Genomic DNA, 16,601 nt, shown 5'->3' on the forward strand with positions numbered 1-16,601 from the left:
GAACATACTCAAAAATTAGCGCTCATAATATAAAGAGTGTAAAATGTGTGTTTATCCACACCTCTGTTCAGCTTTGCGATGGCACTGATTTCAAAAAAATGATGTAAATGATGACAGAAAGTGCCAGAAGTTGGACACATAATACAACTTTTTATGCGTGCACCTTTCCAAGTGGTTTTGGCAAGACAATAAACCTCAAATTGGCCTGATGCAGCCTTTACTGTGTGATCTGTGATAAATGCTGTATGTATATCAAACGCTGTATTAAAAAAGAAAAAGAAAACACTTTTTAAATGCTAAATACCGCTTGCATTAAAAATAATCAAGTAATACTTATATATAGCTGTTTTGAGTGTTTTCTATTCTAATATCTGCTGCTTCTCTGCTTGTCCAGTCTGCGTAGGGAGGGCTACACAATGCAGGTGAACGTCAACGACTACCTGGACATCTACTGCCCTCATTACAACGACAGCCAGCGCATGGTGGGCACCGGAGAGCAGTACGTCCTCTACATGGTCAGCTATCGCGGTTACAGGAGCTGTGATCCCCAGATGGGCTTCAAGCGGTGGGAGTGTAACCGGCCTCACGCCCCCCACGCGCCCATCAAGTTCTCCGAGAAGTTCCAGCGCTACAGCGCCTTCTCGCTGGGCTACGAGTTCCACGTCGGCCAGGAGTATTACTACATCTGTGAGTGGAATCAAACCTGCTGTATATCTTATAAGATAAATTTCACTAATGTCGTAAATGTCTAAATATAAGTATTAAAGAACTATGTTAATGAGGTCAGAGCAGCAGGCTAAAAAAACCTGCTCGTTATAATATTACACATATTACTTTTATCTTTGAATATTCGGCTCGATTATCCAAGTCATGTCCTCGAGTAATTTGGGGATGACAAATTGCAGCCTCACATTTAATCATATCGCCCTGCAGCCGTGCAGGCTCATCCATTTTGTTGATTGCTAATCAAATTAACTTGCAGCACCTTGTGCCAACAAGCCACTGTATAAATAATGAACTTTTAGCCTGTCATAAAACTGTGCAAAAACAGATATTACGAGGCAATGACTGTATAATCTGTGTATTTACTCCTGCACGTATTTGTGTGTATTTGTGGGTTTGGTAATATTAATGTAGGACTCTGGTAGGTAAGTGAGCAAATTCTACAAGAATCACGTGCCATCCTAACATTTTCAGACCACTGCTCTCACTGCTTCACAGTCTAACGCTAAACTATGCACCCCAGTGAGTCGCTTGCAATAAACCATTCAACCCACCTTCTTGTGTCATTGTTTTGTGTAGCTGATTGCCAGCTGATTGATTAGTCAAGTAGTAGTAACATAACATCTGGCTGATTGTTTTTCTGTTTAACAAATGCATGCTAATAGTGATCCAAAGGGTTAATTCTGGCTATATTTAAGTACAAGCTCTGTAACAAAAGTGCACACAGCATTGTATTTAATTTATCGTGTATTATTTTGTTGTGCAGCCACGCCCACTCATCACCACGGACGCGCCTGTCTGAGACTACGAGTGTACGTCTGCTGCTCCACGGGTAAGTCTCCTGCTTTGTGTTTGGGTGGGTGATGTTTGACCTATAATGCTTGGACTTGTTCGCAGGCTTTACCTGGACCCATCTGGCCACTCTGCCCATCTGGAAAGCACCAGGCTCCCAACGAACTCACACACTCCCTGCATACAGATGCACACACAATCTAAATACAGCCTAAAACAGGCAGAGCTATTAATACTGCTGCTGAGTCTCCTGCAGCATTTTCACTCACAGCATAGCCCCCCACGTCCCAGCTCCTCTTTTTTCTCTTCTTCCCCGTCTCACTCTTCTTTCACTTTCTCTCTCTCCCTCTCTTTACAGCAGCAAAAAAAAGGAGCAGCTTCAGCTTTGAAGGCCCTCAACCCCCTCCTGCTTCCTCTCCACTCCTCTCCCTCTCTCTTCCACCCCTCCTCCCTCGCTCCCTGTCAGAATCCATTTATTGCCGTGTGCGGTCAGTGGGTGGCTATGTATATGTAGTGTTATCCTCTCTCGCTCTCCTGCCACCCTTCAATCTCTCGACCCACTCTCACTCACTCACACACACTCACACACACACACACACACACACACACACACGCTCACACATACACACACAGACTTTGATCCCTGGCCTGTCCGGTCCTTTGTAGTATTAACCTCTCCTCCCCCTTTCACCCCCACAACTCCATCACTCTCCATCCCTTTTCACACACTGACTCTCTTCAGTTTGATCTGCCTCTCCTCACATTCCCTCTTTTCCCCGTCTCTCTCTATCTTTTTGTCAGGGCTTCTTGTGATATCGTGGCTTGTCAGTCGGCGTGCTGTGGGGTTTTTCAACCCTGCACCCTTGTCATGCCACTCTATTGGATGTCATGTTGGAAGTAATTAAAGTCCTCTTGGTTGGAGCAATAGTTTAACCCCTGCTCCCTTTCTCTCTCTCTACCCAGCTCAATTACTTTTCACTCTCTCTCTCTCACACACAGCTTCTGATGTGGACGATGAGCCAGGGCCTACAGATGGAGTCTACACGCTTAGACCAGGCCTAAAAATTGATGAGCTTGGTGAGTAATACACACAGGAAGTTCAGTAAGTGTAAGACACATCTGTCTGTTGCAGCTCGATTGACAAAAACAGCGTTAGACTCTGATTTTGATCACTTTAGTACCAAATCAAGGAAATCAGATTATTTGCCTTTTACAAAGTGTCTCATTGAAGTTAAAGCAGAGTTCGTAAATTCATAAACAACCAACAATGTATTACTCTGAAATATTAAGTAGCTGAAAATATGGAATAGCAACGTCCTATTACTGCTGCTCGCTGTATTTTCAGTAGCGGATTATTGCAAACATGGATACGACACGCTTGCATTGGATTTGCTTGCAATTAAAAAAACGCATACGGTAGAAGATCAGCAGCATTATTCTTTGAGCGCGTCAGCTGGCTGACCAATGATATTGATATAGATGGCAGTGCGACTGTGCAGCATCAAAAGTGGCTAACCAAGTGAAATGATATTCAGCGCAGTTAACTTCACAGCGCCAGCTGGCTTGGCAAGCTGCTGATCCTGCTAAACAACGACATGAATATTCATTTCACACATTTCATGCCGTTTTCACCCAGATGAGCAGAGAACACAGAGTTTCTTGAAAATTTACAATAAAAAGTATAAAAATTCATTCAGAAAAGCGGGGCCTGTTTAGATCTCCCGTATTCAGTTAACCCCTGCCTGTTTGGAAGTGCTTCCTGTTTGTCTTTGTGTTGCTCCGATTTGGAGTTATATGATTAAAAAGGGATCGTGTGTATAATGTGAAATCTGTTGGCAGCGATTTAAGGGAGAAGCTGAGGAGTAAATCAAAAAATGACAGACTTTGGGATCACCTGTTCATATTGTTGATTTTCAGTGTTGTGGCAACAGCATAGCAACACGGTAACAACATGCAGGTAGCTTGGCCTACCTATCCAGCAGCCGTTACACAACCAGGCATGCTGGTATCAATCATAATCCTGTCTAGCTATCACACGCTCTCCTCCGAGGTATCTTGTAAAATATGGCGTTGTGTTGTTGTTAATCTCCCCGTGTGCCTGAGTGCTTGTGTGTGCGCACGCTCGCATGCGCACACGCGTGTAAATCAGTTTGTTCTAATAATTGTCGTAAGAAAACTCATGACTGGCTGCAGCAAATAGCTGCAGGTCATGCGAGTTTCTGTGAGATACCGCTCCCTCGCTTCTTTTTCCTCCCATCATTCTTTCATCTTATTTCACTCTCACTCCATCTCCTTTTTCCATGCCCTCCTCATGCCTCTGCCTTTTAATTCCCATCTTCCGTTTTTCCTCCGAGAGCACAAGTAGCAATGCAGTCGAGGGGAAAGCCACCTAAACTCAGTTTATTCACCTTTTGATGTGTGAAATTGAGTTTTTCCCTCATTTAATACTTTTTTCCCCCCCGAAGCGATATTTATCTTAGGTTTTATGGTATTCATTAACACTATCACAGTGATTTTAAAAAAAAGTTTGAAATATTTTTATGCCAAAATAATTTTTAGAGCTAAAAATTCCCATTTGCTACTGAGCAACAATATGTTACAATATGTACGATATATTCTAATCACATTTCCTCAGTACTTGTTCCTTCCTTGCTTTCTTTTCTAATACAGTAAATGCAAAACACGATCACTGCAAAAGAAAATCTGTTCGCTACACATGTGCAGAGTTTTTATGAGAACATAAAGGACATTAAAGATCATTTCAACATAAGAATATCTACATTTAATGTGCTAAACTGATAGAGACAGCTCGAGGACATGGTACTCTAGCTGTACTGTTGATAGCTGAAAAGAAATTACCCCAGCTCCTATGGGTCTTTTTCACCTGTAGTGCTGTGTTGCCAATTAAATTAATACGATAACCCAAGTGGTGTGAGAGGAAGTGAGAAGATCAGCAGGGAGCTGCGAAACGAGCTGAACACAAAGAAGTGGTACAGTTTCCTGTTCGCCTCCTTCACTCTCAGTCATCCTGGCTGCCGATTAGACTCCTCACATTGTAGTTTTAATTACTCTTACTGAAGTTTCACACAGACTGCGCAGTTCAAATCTGCCTGATTATTGTGGGTAAAAATGTTGAAATAGCTCAAATGTTGCGTATTGGAACCCACCCGTGTCTTTCTCCCCCCTTCTCTCCTCACAGTTTATTTCCTGGGCACCTTCCCCTTTCAATCAATGTGGTTCCCTCCTGAATACGGCCACTAGCATTAGATTTCATTTAGATCTCATTTACAACGCAGATGGAATGGCGCTAGCTGCTCCCCGTGCAACCGTGCGATTACTGAAGGCTTTCAGTGGGAGGACACTCATTTTCCCACCCTGTTGGCTCAGATTACTGCATCCGATGATCAGCTCTGGCCATTAGTAGAAAAATCTGTAGCGTGTTCTTGTTAATGGGGCTCGTTGTAGCAATTACTATTCCTATGAGCACAGTGTGTTTAAGGTACTTGCCAGCAGAATAAGGCTGGATGTTGGCAGCAGAAGACGGCACAAACAATTACAGATCAACATTTTCATACCTGCAGTTTGTAAATTTTGTAAATTTTCCCTATGCTTTGGTTTCTTTTTGAGGAAAAAAATCCAGGTAATCATGATGTGCCACTGCAAGGGATGTGTGAAAGTTCAGCCCACTGGGTGTTAAGATGTAGCTGGCAGAACAGAGGTGAGAGGAAAGTCAGGTGTTCAGGACTGCAGTTTGTAACTCTGCCGCATTACAGCACACCTGGCTACAGGAGCTCAAACTCCAAGTCACTCGGTAGTTGCATCGAGGTCAAGAGCCCGTTCTCATCACAAATAAACTTATTTCGGATTATATGAGAATCTTTTTTCTAAAAAAAAAAAAAAAAAAGGGGGGGGGGGCGGCGGCTATCTGTACGTGAGTGATCACACCTCTCCAATCGAACTGCCCCAAAAGTGAAAAACAGCTGTTTTAGGTCAATTTGTAGAAAGAGTTGTGAGACAGTTTGAACTCAACCAGTTTAAACGATCTCTACTTGGCAAACTTACACGTCTGGTGTAACGTGCAAACCGATTTGGGCATTTTTGTGGTGTATGAGAGAGCTGAATAATACAATTGTAACCTCTAAACACGCCTTAAATATTTGGTTTGGTTTCTGGAGCAATGTGTAACAAATAAGTAAATATTTAAAATGCGTTTTATTTATTATTTGCCTAATAACACGATTAACTCGAGCTTGCCGTTTATCCCTTCCAAATGTCACAGCTAATGATTCTGTTTACTTGCAGTTAAACTCCTGGAAAGCGTAATTATTTGCATACATGCATGCGGTCTGCTGTCAGTTTCTTTTGAATTTCCTCAGCAATCTAACACCTGTTTGTTGGTGGTGTTTGTTTGGACAGCCAGTGTTTGCTTAGCTAATGTTCGCTCTTTATTTGTCAGTGACCTGCCTGTGATTTAGCATGTCAAACTATTTACTAGTCGCGGCGAGAGCTGCGCGGCTTTTACAGACAGTTGACTATTGTCTCCGGAGGCTCTGCGAGGCTATGTTGACATAAAGACTATGTTGAAAGACGTGTGTATGAACCAGTCAGGCGGGATCTGATGAAAGGCGCTCTTGTAACAGTCTCGGTCACCGTTTTTTGTTTGTTTGTTTTTTTCTAACCTGCGTCTCCGAAGCCTCAGTACTATGTAAAAATGCAGTAGTAAATCACTGCAGTGCCCCTTTAATGAGGGCTTTCTGATGCAAGAGCGCCACAAATTATAAGCTCTGAGAAGACATCAACGCATCTCAGTGTCAACAAAGTCACTCTTAAATTATTTATGCCAGGACGTTTCTACTGAATTGCATAATGCTGTAAAAGTTCTTTTTAAATTACTCAGTATTCATAAAATACAGAATAAGGTCAGATTTATACTCCCACAGTAACATAATGTAGTGTAAAATGTGTATCAAAGGGGATTTAGCGCACACACTCCTGCACAAACACAGATTAGCCAGACGTAATCCAGTCTAAGATACAGTACTGTGCAAAAGTCTTGAGCTACTCTTATTTTCTTATATTTTAGAATAGAATGCCTTTATTTTTGATTATATGGGAGTACAATGAAATTTGAAGCATGTCTCTGAGTGCTACAGATAGATTGCCGGGTGGACCTTGATTGTCTGTAGACCTGCTCGAGTGAAGGTAGCTGCTTGTCCTCTATGTTGATTTAATGACTCTCTGAACAGCTTTCTTGTCAGCCTCAGTGCAGCTGGCATACCACGCCAAGATGCCAGGCTAAGTATACTCCACCGAGCTACGGTAGAAGGACACAAGCAGCTGTTTGGGCAGGTTTGCTCTTTGCAGTGTTTCTAAGAAGTCAAGTGGCTTCTGTGTCTTCTTCACGCGAGAGGTTGTGTTTAGAGTCCGTGTGAGATGAGTGTGCCGAGGAATTTAAAGCTGGGCACTCTCTCCACAATGTTTCCAATATGTAAAGCAGAGCAGGTTCCTCTTCATGTCTCCTAAAGCTGACGATCAACTCTATATTTGGCTTCCAAGGAGACTTTCTTGCAGTTTTTAAAAAGTGGTCGTGAGCGATTGTTCTCCAGGCTTCCTGAAAGTCTTTCAAAGTTTTCTTTGGGCATTGGCTGATTTTTCACTAATTTTAAGTCCAGTCTTTCTGTCTGAGGGAAATGTCAGATGATTTTTTTTGTTAAGTCCTTTATCACTGAGCTATTATTCATTCAAGCATAAAACTCTATTTATTTAACTCAAGGGATGAACCAGTGTTGTGTGTTGCCACATCTTTAGGCACTTTATTATTAGCAGCCTGTAACAAAAACACACTATGTCCTTTCATTTCTTTATCTGAGTCTATGAAAATGTCAAAGATAATATAGTTTGACAGAATAAATTCTCTCTTCCTGGTGTGTAGTGCTTTCATGCAAAGACCTGACACAGGAAAGATGCATCTAGATATTCAACTGTTCCATCTACTGTACTGAAGCTTCATCAGAAATGGTCTCAGTGGAAGAGTGGCTGTAATGAAGCCACTCTTAAAGAAGCTTATGGAAGGGACACAGGGAGAAAAGGCCAAATTACACAAGAATGGGACTGAAAATCAGTAGCAACAGGTCTGATGGTGTGATGAATCCAAATGAGAAATTTCTGATTCTGATTTGATTTAATTTAAATGCCATCTGCAAAGCATCTGATTGGCATGAGAATGATCCCAAACACACTGCCTGTGCTGCAAACACACACCTAAATAGAAAAACACACAGTGGAACACCATCAATCATGGATCGGCCTCACCAGAGCCCGGCCCTCAACATTATTGAAGCAGTGTGGGATCATCTTGACAGAACAGAAGAAAGGGCAGCCAACATCCAAGGAAGAGTTTTGAATGTCCTTCAAGAAGCCTGGAAAACTATTCCTGAAGAAATGACAGGAAAGCTTGTCTAGAGAATTCAGGCTGTGTAGAAGTATAAAGGTGGTGATTTTCAAGCTCATTAGAACTGTAAAAACTTTGTTTTTGCCTTATATACTATATTTCCATTTACGTTTACACATGTTTCAAAAATTTCTTGGTAAGTTTCCCAGGAAATATGATGGGTGGCTCAAGACTTTTGCACAACACTGTATTTCGTGACTTCCAGATTCATAGACACTTACAGCTGTCTGAGCTTCTTAATTATTAGGTAGATGCTACTTGCTTTTTTTCACTGTAATATGTACATGCAGACGTTTGTATGTTTAGCTCAGCCCAGCGTGTCAGAAGGTCACAATGCACCTTACATGACCTCTGTACAAACAAGTTGTACGCCAATAATTATACGTTTATTAACAGCAGTGGCAGACGATGAGTGTCTGTGTGTCTCTGTGTAATGGGGCGATTAGCAGAGCCACACTTTGGAACCAGTCGTACGAGATGCTCTGCCGTCTGCTGTTGGTGTCTACAAAACCACATTCCTCTGTCAGTCAGCACCAAAACAACAGCGTGAAGCCGCGCAGTGTCCTGACCCCTCAGCTGCATACTCAGTTACAGCACGGTCAAAGCATTTAACCTGAGCTCCGCTGCTGCATGGACCTCATTAGACTGGCTGGCAAAGCATACCAGACGAGCCCATCTCTAAAACCAGGTGTCAGAGAGTCATTACTCTCCTGTCTGACCCACGGAGCAGCTGGAAATATTCTGGAGATAGATACAGCGACGAGTGGAAACACTGAGAGCAGCCCTGCTTTATTTCAATGCCATCAGACCGTAAACACAATAGTTGCTAATCAGCATCAGGGACCTTCGGTACAGACAGAAAATTGTGCTTCTGTCTGGTCTCCAGTCTTATTAATCAAATGACTACAGAGGGAGTGTCTGCCCCTGCGTGTGTCTCATAGGTGCAGGCTTGTAGCAAACTGTCTGCTGGGTCATGCGTTTCTCACTTTGACTAGACATCAAAGTTTGGTGTGTAGCCCTCAAGAAACCTATTTTTAGCCTGTTTCCAGGTGTAAGTAAGTGCAGAGGTATTGGGGCGATTACAGTACATACAGTAGATTTACATCTCAGGTATGATGGGCAATGTGTCACCTTATTAGAACAATGAATGCTGTCTGGTAACAGCTGCAGTCTTTGTGTTGTTTTTAGTGCCGACTGACCATATTTCAGTGGGAGTAAGACTGAAAGCTGCCTTTTGTTCTCTCAGGCTGTCATCATTTTTTTTTGGTCACATTTTAGAAAAAGTTGTGCTGTGAAACCAGATTATAGCACATTTAGGAAGCCAGATAAACGCTTTTAAATGTTCCACTGAGGGCTGAGCTGAGTTTTATTTATAGAGAAGACTTCAAAGCAGCAAAAAAGTGTTGTACAACTATGCCAGCAAAACACAGGGAAAAAAGACAACTGGGCAATAGATAATCTAAACAGTGATCGCTTTATTACATTGCCTACCCAAATACATACGGGTCTCAATTCCATCAGACAGGTAGGTCTTAAGTGAGGATTTAGAGGGGAAAAATGTAGGACAGGTCTGATATGAACGGGCAGTCTGTTCCGAAGCTTAGAGGTGCCAGCTGAAAAAGTACAATACCTCTTTGTTTGTAACTTGGACTTAAAACCACCTGGAGCATCTGGTCAGATGATCTAAGTCAGGGATGGGCAACATGCCGTCTGAGACAAAGAGCCAGACTTTGAACAACTGAATTCAAACATGATGCAGACTTATGCTTAGCTTTGTGGATTGCGTAAACATGCTATTCTTGTTTCAAAAACCAAGATATTTCTTTAGGAAATGTGACTGTTTTATGTCAGTGGAGTGTACTGCAAAACAAAGCGCTCCATTTGAAGCCAACTGTAGTCCTGGTACAGAGGGCAGGTAACAAGAGATAGAAGTTAGCTGAAAAAAATGTGCTTGTTTAAAACTAAAAACACACTAACAAGTCCTGTAAGGCTCAGTGTGTTTGGGTACTGTACCCTGTGATACTTTGCCATACAGAATAACACATCCCAGCCACGTCGACTGAGAAAAAAAAAAGTGCCTAAATTTTGTACCCTGAGGTTTAGCTGAAGTCTCATTTAGTAGAGGCTCTTGCTGATATTTTATATTATCTATAATTTTAGTGTATTACTGTGTACTCCAGGCACTTGGTAGTACTGGGTTGGACTAAGATCAGACATAGAAATTTTGCAGCTAATGTAAGGAGCGCTGCCGATGTTAAAGACGGCGTCTGAATGACCAAATAATAAAATCTGGGATTAAAAGTACAGAAAAATTCTCATCTGACATGATTATAAATGAGATCTCTCTCTGTATCTCTCCTGTTGTTGTTACATTCTAATAGTTTCTCATTCTCTTTTATTTTTCCAGCTGAATTTAATCCTGTTATTCCCAAGCTGGAGAAGAGCGTCAGTGGAAGCAGCCCATCCAGGGATCGCCTTCTTCTCACCGTGACGATGCTCTTTTTGGCCGCTCTGTGCATCTCCTAGCAACGGCCATCCCATCAGCGTCACCATGCCAACTAGCCTTGGGAAGGTGTACAATATCTGAGGAGAGGATAGGAGAGGAGAGGCAAATAGAGCAGAAAGCAAGAGGAGCAAGACTTTGAAATTAGAGTTTGGAAGAATCACAATGTGTGTGTGGGGGGGAGTGCGTGTGTCTTTGTGTGCGTGCGTGCATGTGTGTGTCTGTGTGTGTACAGCTGTGTGTTTGAGGGAGTGTGGTTTTGGCAGAGTACAGGCACCTTCAGGCACTTGGTGACACAGACTGAACCATATCTGGCATTAAAGTCAGCCTGTGCCCACAGGTGCAGGTGAGGGTAGACTGTGTGTGTTTTTCTGTTTCTGTGTGCGTGAATGTGTGTGTGTGTATGAGCAGGCCAAATGTTGAGCTTGTTGAATCCTGCACACCACACAAAGCATTTATTCCACAGGTGAGGTGGAGCTAAAATCCTAATAAAAAGATGAAATCCAACCACCAAACTGAAACCTATTTGAAGACTTTCCCTTGGATCTGATTGGCTGTAAGAATCCTTAAGTCTAGTTGCCATAGTTTCTTGCAACAAAGAGAACTGAAATGAACTGATTCATATAGATTTCAGCGGTACTGAACTGAAATTGCCTTTTTGTTGTTCTTGTTGTTGTTTATCTTGATGCTGGGAGCTTTTCCCAGTACACAGAGGAAAAAAAAAATGGAGCCAGCTGATGAACTATGTTGGCCCCGTGTAGTCAAAGTAGTCGGTAGTTCATACACAGACACACCCTGGGACTCCAGACCACCAGTGTTTCAGTTGCCATTTCCACTATGCTGTGTCATTCTGTGTTCACCATCAGCGCTCAGAAGGCAAAAGGACAGAAAGGGGTCATGGGAAAATACAAAGCATTTAAATGTCGACTCACCATTTCTAGGAAAAGATAGAAGAGGGGGAAAGGAACCCGAACATGTGGCATTGACAGACAGTGCAAAGGTGTGTGGACGTTAGAAGTTGCTGTGGTACTTTTCTGTCTTTTCCTTGAAGTACTCAGTTCGTCCTCTGCCAGCTCCGAGGTTAATGAAGCACACGATGGCCATCGAGCAGCCATGGATACACTCAGCAATACTACCCTCCTCACAAACGACTGCAAGCTGTTTAGAGGAGAGAAAGAGGAGCCCGGAGGAGGGGACGAGAGAGGAGGAGCAGTCACTCACACGAGCATCAATAAATAGGTCCTGTCCAAGCCATGTTGGTTCAGCGGCCTGCTCTACCAACCCTGTTCTCTGTACGCCCATATGTCAGTTGCCACATTTTTGCGTTTCTGTTTGAGTGTGTTTTATGCGTGCCCGAGTGGGAAAAAACAAAACCATCCCGAGTGTGCTGTTTGTCTGTGTTTGAGAGTGAGAGAGAGACTATTTTAAAAGGTACTAACAGCCTGAAAAAATACATACATCCACATACTGTACATCTTATAAGTATGAAAATGCAAAATAAAAAAAAATCAAAACATGACTAAAGCAGCAAGTTATACATACAAACCAAGTGCTTTGGTGGGGAGGTACAGCAATCCAAAACTCAAACAAATGTACCAGTTGGTTGCTTCAGAATAGCGTTTCCATAGCAACTAGCACCTTATTCACCATGGTTACCCTACCCTGCCAATGGATGGACTCTAGTAGGGCATGGCTTACCATAGTAGCTGATAACAATGATGAAGGTGATGTTGATTATAATGATAATAAAGAGGATGATGACGATGGACTGTGAGCTGGCCGTTAGTCGATCAGGACTGACGCCACGCGGCTCGCCCACTGGTACGTGAGGCGTTCAAGTACTCGTGTAAATGTCACAACAGAACAGAATGGAATTCTAATGTATTGAAATCTGACGAGGTGAAATGTGATGTAAGCATTTTTACAAACTTGAAGCTCAGTTTTCTTTGCGGTTGTTTTCCTTTCTTTTCTTTTCTTTTCAGTTTTGTTGAGTTTGCTGTGGTACATAACTGCTTATGTTGAGATGGGAAGACGGGTTTTAAAAGTTTGAAAATTGGGTTGGGTTAAGCTTTATGTAAACCTGGGCTGCACTCTGTGATTCTCTTCAACTCGTTCAACTTTAAGGTAAAGTTATGCTGCATACTATGTTTTTAACAACAACACTGGTGCGTCGCTTTATTTCCTTTAAAAGACGCTCCGGTGACTATATACATGAGTTAGGAGATAATTAGGAGCATTAGTGAGCTCGTGAGAACTTTTTTTTTAATGTAATCTCTGGCTCTGGGGTATAGACTGTAAATAAAAGATGGGCACAGCCACAGTGACATCACATATTGGTTTGTGAAGTCCAGTTTTGAAGCCATTATTTTAGCCTTTTGCCAACACTGCAAGCACAGGAAAGAGGTACAGTTCAGTGGCCTAACAGAAAACTACTGGCTACAGCTTCCTGTCAGTCCACATGCCTAATTATGATAACTTTAACCTTTAGAAAAGTTAAACGGATAAGTAAACTATGCTGAACTTTAGCCTTGAAATTTTAAATAGATGTCTTGTTTAATCAGTAAGGGCCATGGCATTTGAAAAATATAGGCTTGTACAAGACATGACTTCTGAGAGGAGTTACAGAGTTGCATCATGGGAATTGTAAGATCAAGTATTTTTGAGTTGAGGATTTTATAGTGTGGACAGAAAGTTGGTATTTGTTATCTGTTTTATCTGTTCTCGTTTTCATTTTGGCCACGTGCTTTTATCTTAAAGAATTCCCAGATTTATAGAAGGGAAGTACTAAAGTGATAACCTTTTAAAATAAACTATGTCTGTTTGCTATTAATTGTATATAGATAGCATATGTTTCACTGAGGCAGAGATATATTTTGAACCTTTTTAAAGGTCTAATTTTTACCTATTTTGGCCTTTTTGGAGACCTAAATAGGCTAAAATGATCAACATGTCTAGTAAGAAAAACTGAAAAGAATGCAAGAAAGTCTAATGAAATGTCACCCTGACAAGAGATTGTGCCTGTGGAAATAAACAACCAATTAAAAGACCATGTGTGATCCAGCCCCAGGTGTACATATAGCTCATGGTGGGAGGGTGAAGGAGGAAAGGTTTGGGTTCGGGTGTCGAGTGGGAGGATTGAAGAGTTTGAAAGGTTAAATCACTCTTCAAGAAGTTGCACTTAAGAACTCAGACACGCGGGCGAGAAAACATGTATGTGTGTTTATGGGTGCGTTCGTGTGTGCAAATTATTGAGAGCGAGTGAGTGAGCGACAGACTCTTTGTTTCTGATCTTTCCATGTGTGCGTATGAATGAGAAAATGTGACCGATTGTTGTCTGGCAAAACAATAAAAGCATTTACTAGTGTTGGAAACAACAATTACAATCATGTTTACCTTCGACTGGAATGACTTTAAATGAACTTGAAAATAAACTGTAAACTGAACGAACCATAACAGAGGTTATAACAATGATCATGATAACAAAATAATAAGCTTACAAATGTTACTTTTAACAAGACGTGTGTTCGCCTCTTTATTTGCTTCCCCCTGTTAATCTCCTCCCTCACCCTCCCTGCTCTCTAAGGCTTTGAGGATCTAAAAAAAACAAAAAAACAAAATAAGCATGGAGCTAATCCAAGACAACAGATGGAGGGGTTGCAGAAAAAAGGTTTTACCTGGTATACTCAGTTCTCTGTAGATAATGTTGTTTGGGAGCTCACAGATGTGATTTTCCATATCAAAGTTGGTGTGGCAAGGCTCTCCCTCGGCAGTAATACCTTTACACACTCCGATTAGGAGAGATAAGCACTTCAATCACCAACCCAACATTTGAATGACAATGGGACAGGGCAGCAGTGTGTACCTGTACGTCTGGACTGGCTGATGGAGGGATAATGCTGCTGCTGATGTCAGAGTGCAGCCAAGCTTAAAGGCTGTGATGTTATGCAACAGGTTTCTGTCATATAGGTAGAGTTAACATATTCACCACTGAGTGACAGGACAGCACAAGGATGGAGATAAACAGATAGAGTTGGGGTATAGAAGGAGATGGAGATGTGAAGTGTAGAGTTAGACATTTAGAAAGAGGAGATTATACAGGAAGTCAAAGTTTACAGTCATGTGAAAAGGACACTGCTCAAAGAACTATATGCAGTCCTAACACTAAGTACAATCAAATGCACTTAAGTGATGATTAGCAAGTTTTGGCAATTTGCTGGGCTGCAGCATTCAGGTGGTTCTTAACATAATGCCACCATCTTCCCAACAGTGGATGTCCTATCAAATGTACCACAAGGTCAGACTGTGCAATGTTCAGAGATTTTTTGTTTAAATTCAAGAGCTACATCTCAGACACAACAAGGCTCAGACAGCATGTTACCTGATGAAGTTCATGACAGTACAGCTAGAAAAGAACCGAACAGGTGTGGCTTATTTGGAAGTTTTGCTGTGAGAAAGCCTCTTCTTTCTAAAAGAAGATGTCAGCACGGCTTAGGTTTTGAAAGCCGTATCTGAACAAACCACAGGCCTTCTAAGATGTTTCGCCATAATGACTAGCACTGTTTAGAGAAATCCAAACACATATCAGCACAAACACATCATACTAACTGTTAAGCACGGGATTGGTGGTGGAGGGCTTGTCTTGTAGCCACAGGACCTGTGCAACTTACAGTCATTAAGTCGACCATGAACCCTACTGTATGCCAAAGTATTCTAGAGTCAAATGTGAGGCCATCTGTCCAACAGCTAGGGCTTGGCTGAAATTCATTAGGACAATGACTCCAAGCACAGCAGCAAATTCACAACAGAATGGCTGAAAAAGAAAAGAATCAAGGTGGTGCAATGGCCTAGTCAAAGTCCAGACTTCAACCTGATTGAAATGCTGTGGCAGGACTCAAAGAGAGGTGTGCGGCGTGCGTGCAAATAACTGAAGCAACAATGTAAAGAAAAGATGGACAAAATTCCTACGCCATGTGAGAGAGCGATAAACTCATACAGAAAACAAGTACTTCAAGTCACTGCTGGTAAAGGTGGTTCTACAAGCTATTGAATCATAGGGTGTTCTTAGTTTTCCACAGGACTTCAGAAACCTGTGGAAATTTTCTAATGACTGTACACCAATCCGGTATGACATTGTGACCACTGACAGGTAAAGTAAACAACACTAATTATCTTTTCATCATGGCACGTGTTGGTGGGTGGGATACATCATGGAGCAAGTGAATATTTTGTCCTTAAAGTTGATGTGTTTGAAGCAGGAAAAATTGTAAAGATTTGAGTTTGACAAGCGCCAAAATTTAATGGCTAGACAACTGAGTCAAAGCATCTCAAAAACTGCAGCTCTTGTTAGCTGTTCCTGGCCTGCTGCGGTCAGTATCTATCATAAGTGAACAATGGTGAAACAGCGACAGTGTCATGGGCGTCCGACTCATTGAAGCAAGGGGGTAAAGGCCAGCCTATGCGGTCTGATCCAACAGGTGAGCTACTGTAGTTAAAACTGCCAGAAATGTTCATGCTGGTTCTCATAGAAAGGTGTTAGAATATACAGTGCATCACAGTTTGTTGCTTATGGGGCTGCATAGCTGCAGAGCAGTGAGGGCAGCCATGCTAACCCCCGTCCACCTCTGAAAGCACCAACAATGGACATGTGAGCATCACGACTGGACCATGGAGCAATGGAAGAAGGTGGGCTGGTCTGATGAATCACATTGTCTTTTATATGGGTACGTGTGCATCGCTTACCTGGGGAACACCTGGCACCACAATGTAATATGGGAAAAAGGCAAGGCAGGGGAGGCAGTGTGATGCTTTGCCCAGTGATCTAGGAAACCTTGGTTTCTGCCATCCATGTGGATGTTACTTTGACACATATCACCTACATTGTTGCAGACCACGTACACTCATTCTTGGAAACAGTATTGCCTGATGGATGTGGCCTCTTTCAGCAGGCCTGCCACAAAGCAAAAATAGTTCAGGAATGATTTGAGGAGCACAACAACAAGTTTAAGGTGTTGACTTGGCCTCCAAATGTCCCATGGGGGTCCTACCTCACAACTTACAGGACTTAAAAGATCTGTGTTAACATCTTGGTACCAGATACCTTTTAGCTTGGCCACTATTGCTGGCCAAGATCCA

At 42.2% G+C, this 16,601-nt stretch overlaps 1 protein-coding gene and 1 long non-coding RNA gene across 4 annotated transcripts in view; one reads left to right on the forward strand and one right to left on the reverse strand.

The window, feature by feature from the left end:
* Nucleotides 1-13,981, forward strand: part of efna3b (ephrin-A3b) — an 84,167-nt gene extending 70,186 nt beyond the window's left edge. For both annotated transcript variants that reach the window (XM_025911666.1, XM_005472658.4), the window contains 4 exons: nt 395-687; nt 1,490-1,555; nt 2,515-2,592; nt 10,374-13,981. In XM_025911666.1, coding sequence (XP_025767451.1) covers nt 395-687; nt 1,490-1,555; nt 2,515-2,592; nt 10,374-10,492 — 556 coding nt within the window. In that variant the 3' untranslated portion in view covers nt 10,493-13,981. The remainder of the gene's footprint in view (nt 1-394; nt 688-1,489; nt 1,556-2,514; nt 2,593-10,373) is intronic.
* Nucleotides 9,355-16,601, reverse strand: part of LOC102077064 (uncharacterized) — a 31,019-nt gene continuing 23,772 nt past the window's right edge. Inside the window, exons 2-3 of one of the 2 annotated variants that reach the window (XR_001224930.3) lie at nt 11,402-11,627; nt 9,355-10,549 (exon numbers count right to left, since the gene is read on the reverse strand). This is a non-coding gene — a long non-coding RNA (uncharacterized LOC102077064). Of the gene's footprint in view, nt 10,550-11,401; nt 12,190-16,601 lie in introns of those variants that run through there. The other variant, XR_003222252.1, reaches the window with a different exon arrangement.

Source organism: Oreochromis niloticus, linkage group LG11 (genome assembly GCF_001858045.2).
Source record: "Oreochromis niloticus isolate F11D_XX linkage group LG11, O_niloticus_UMD_NMBU, whole genome shotgun sequence".
Lineage (NCBI taxonomy): Eukaryota > Metazoa > Chordata > Actinopteri > Cichliformes > Cichlidae > Oreochromis > Oreochromis niloticus.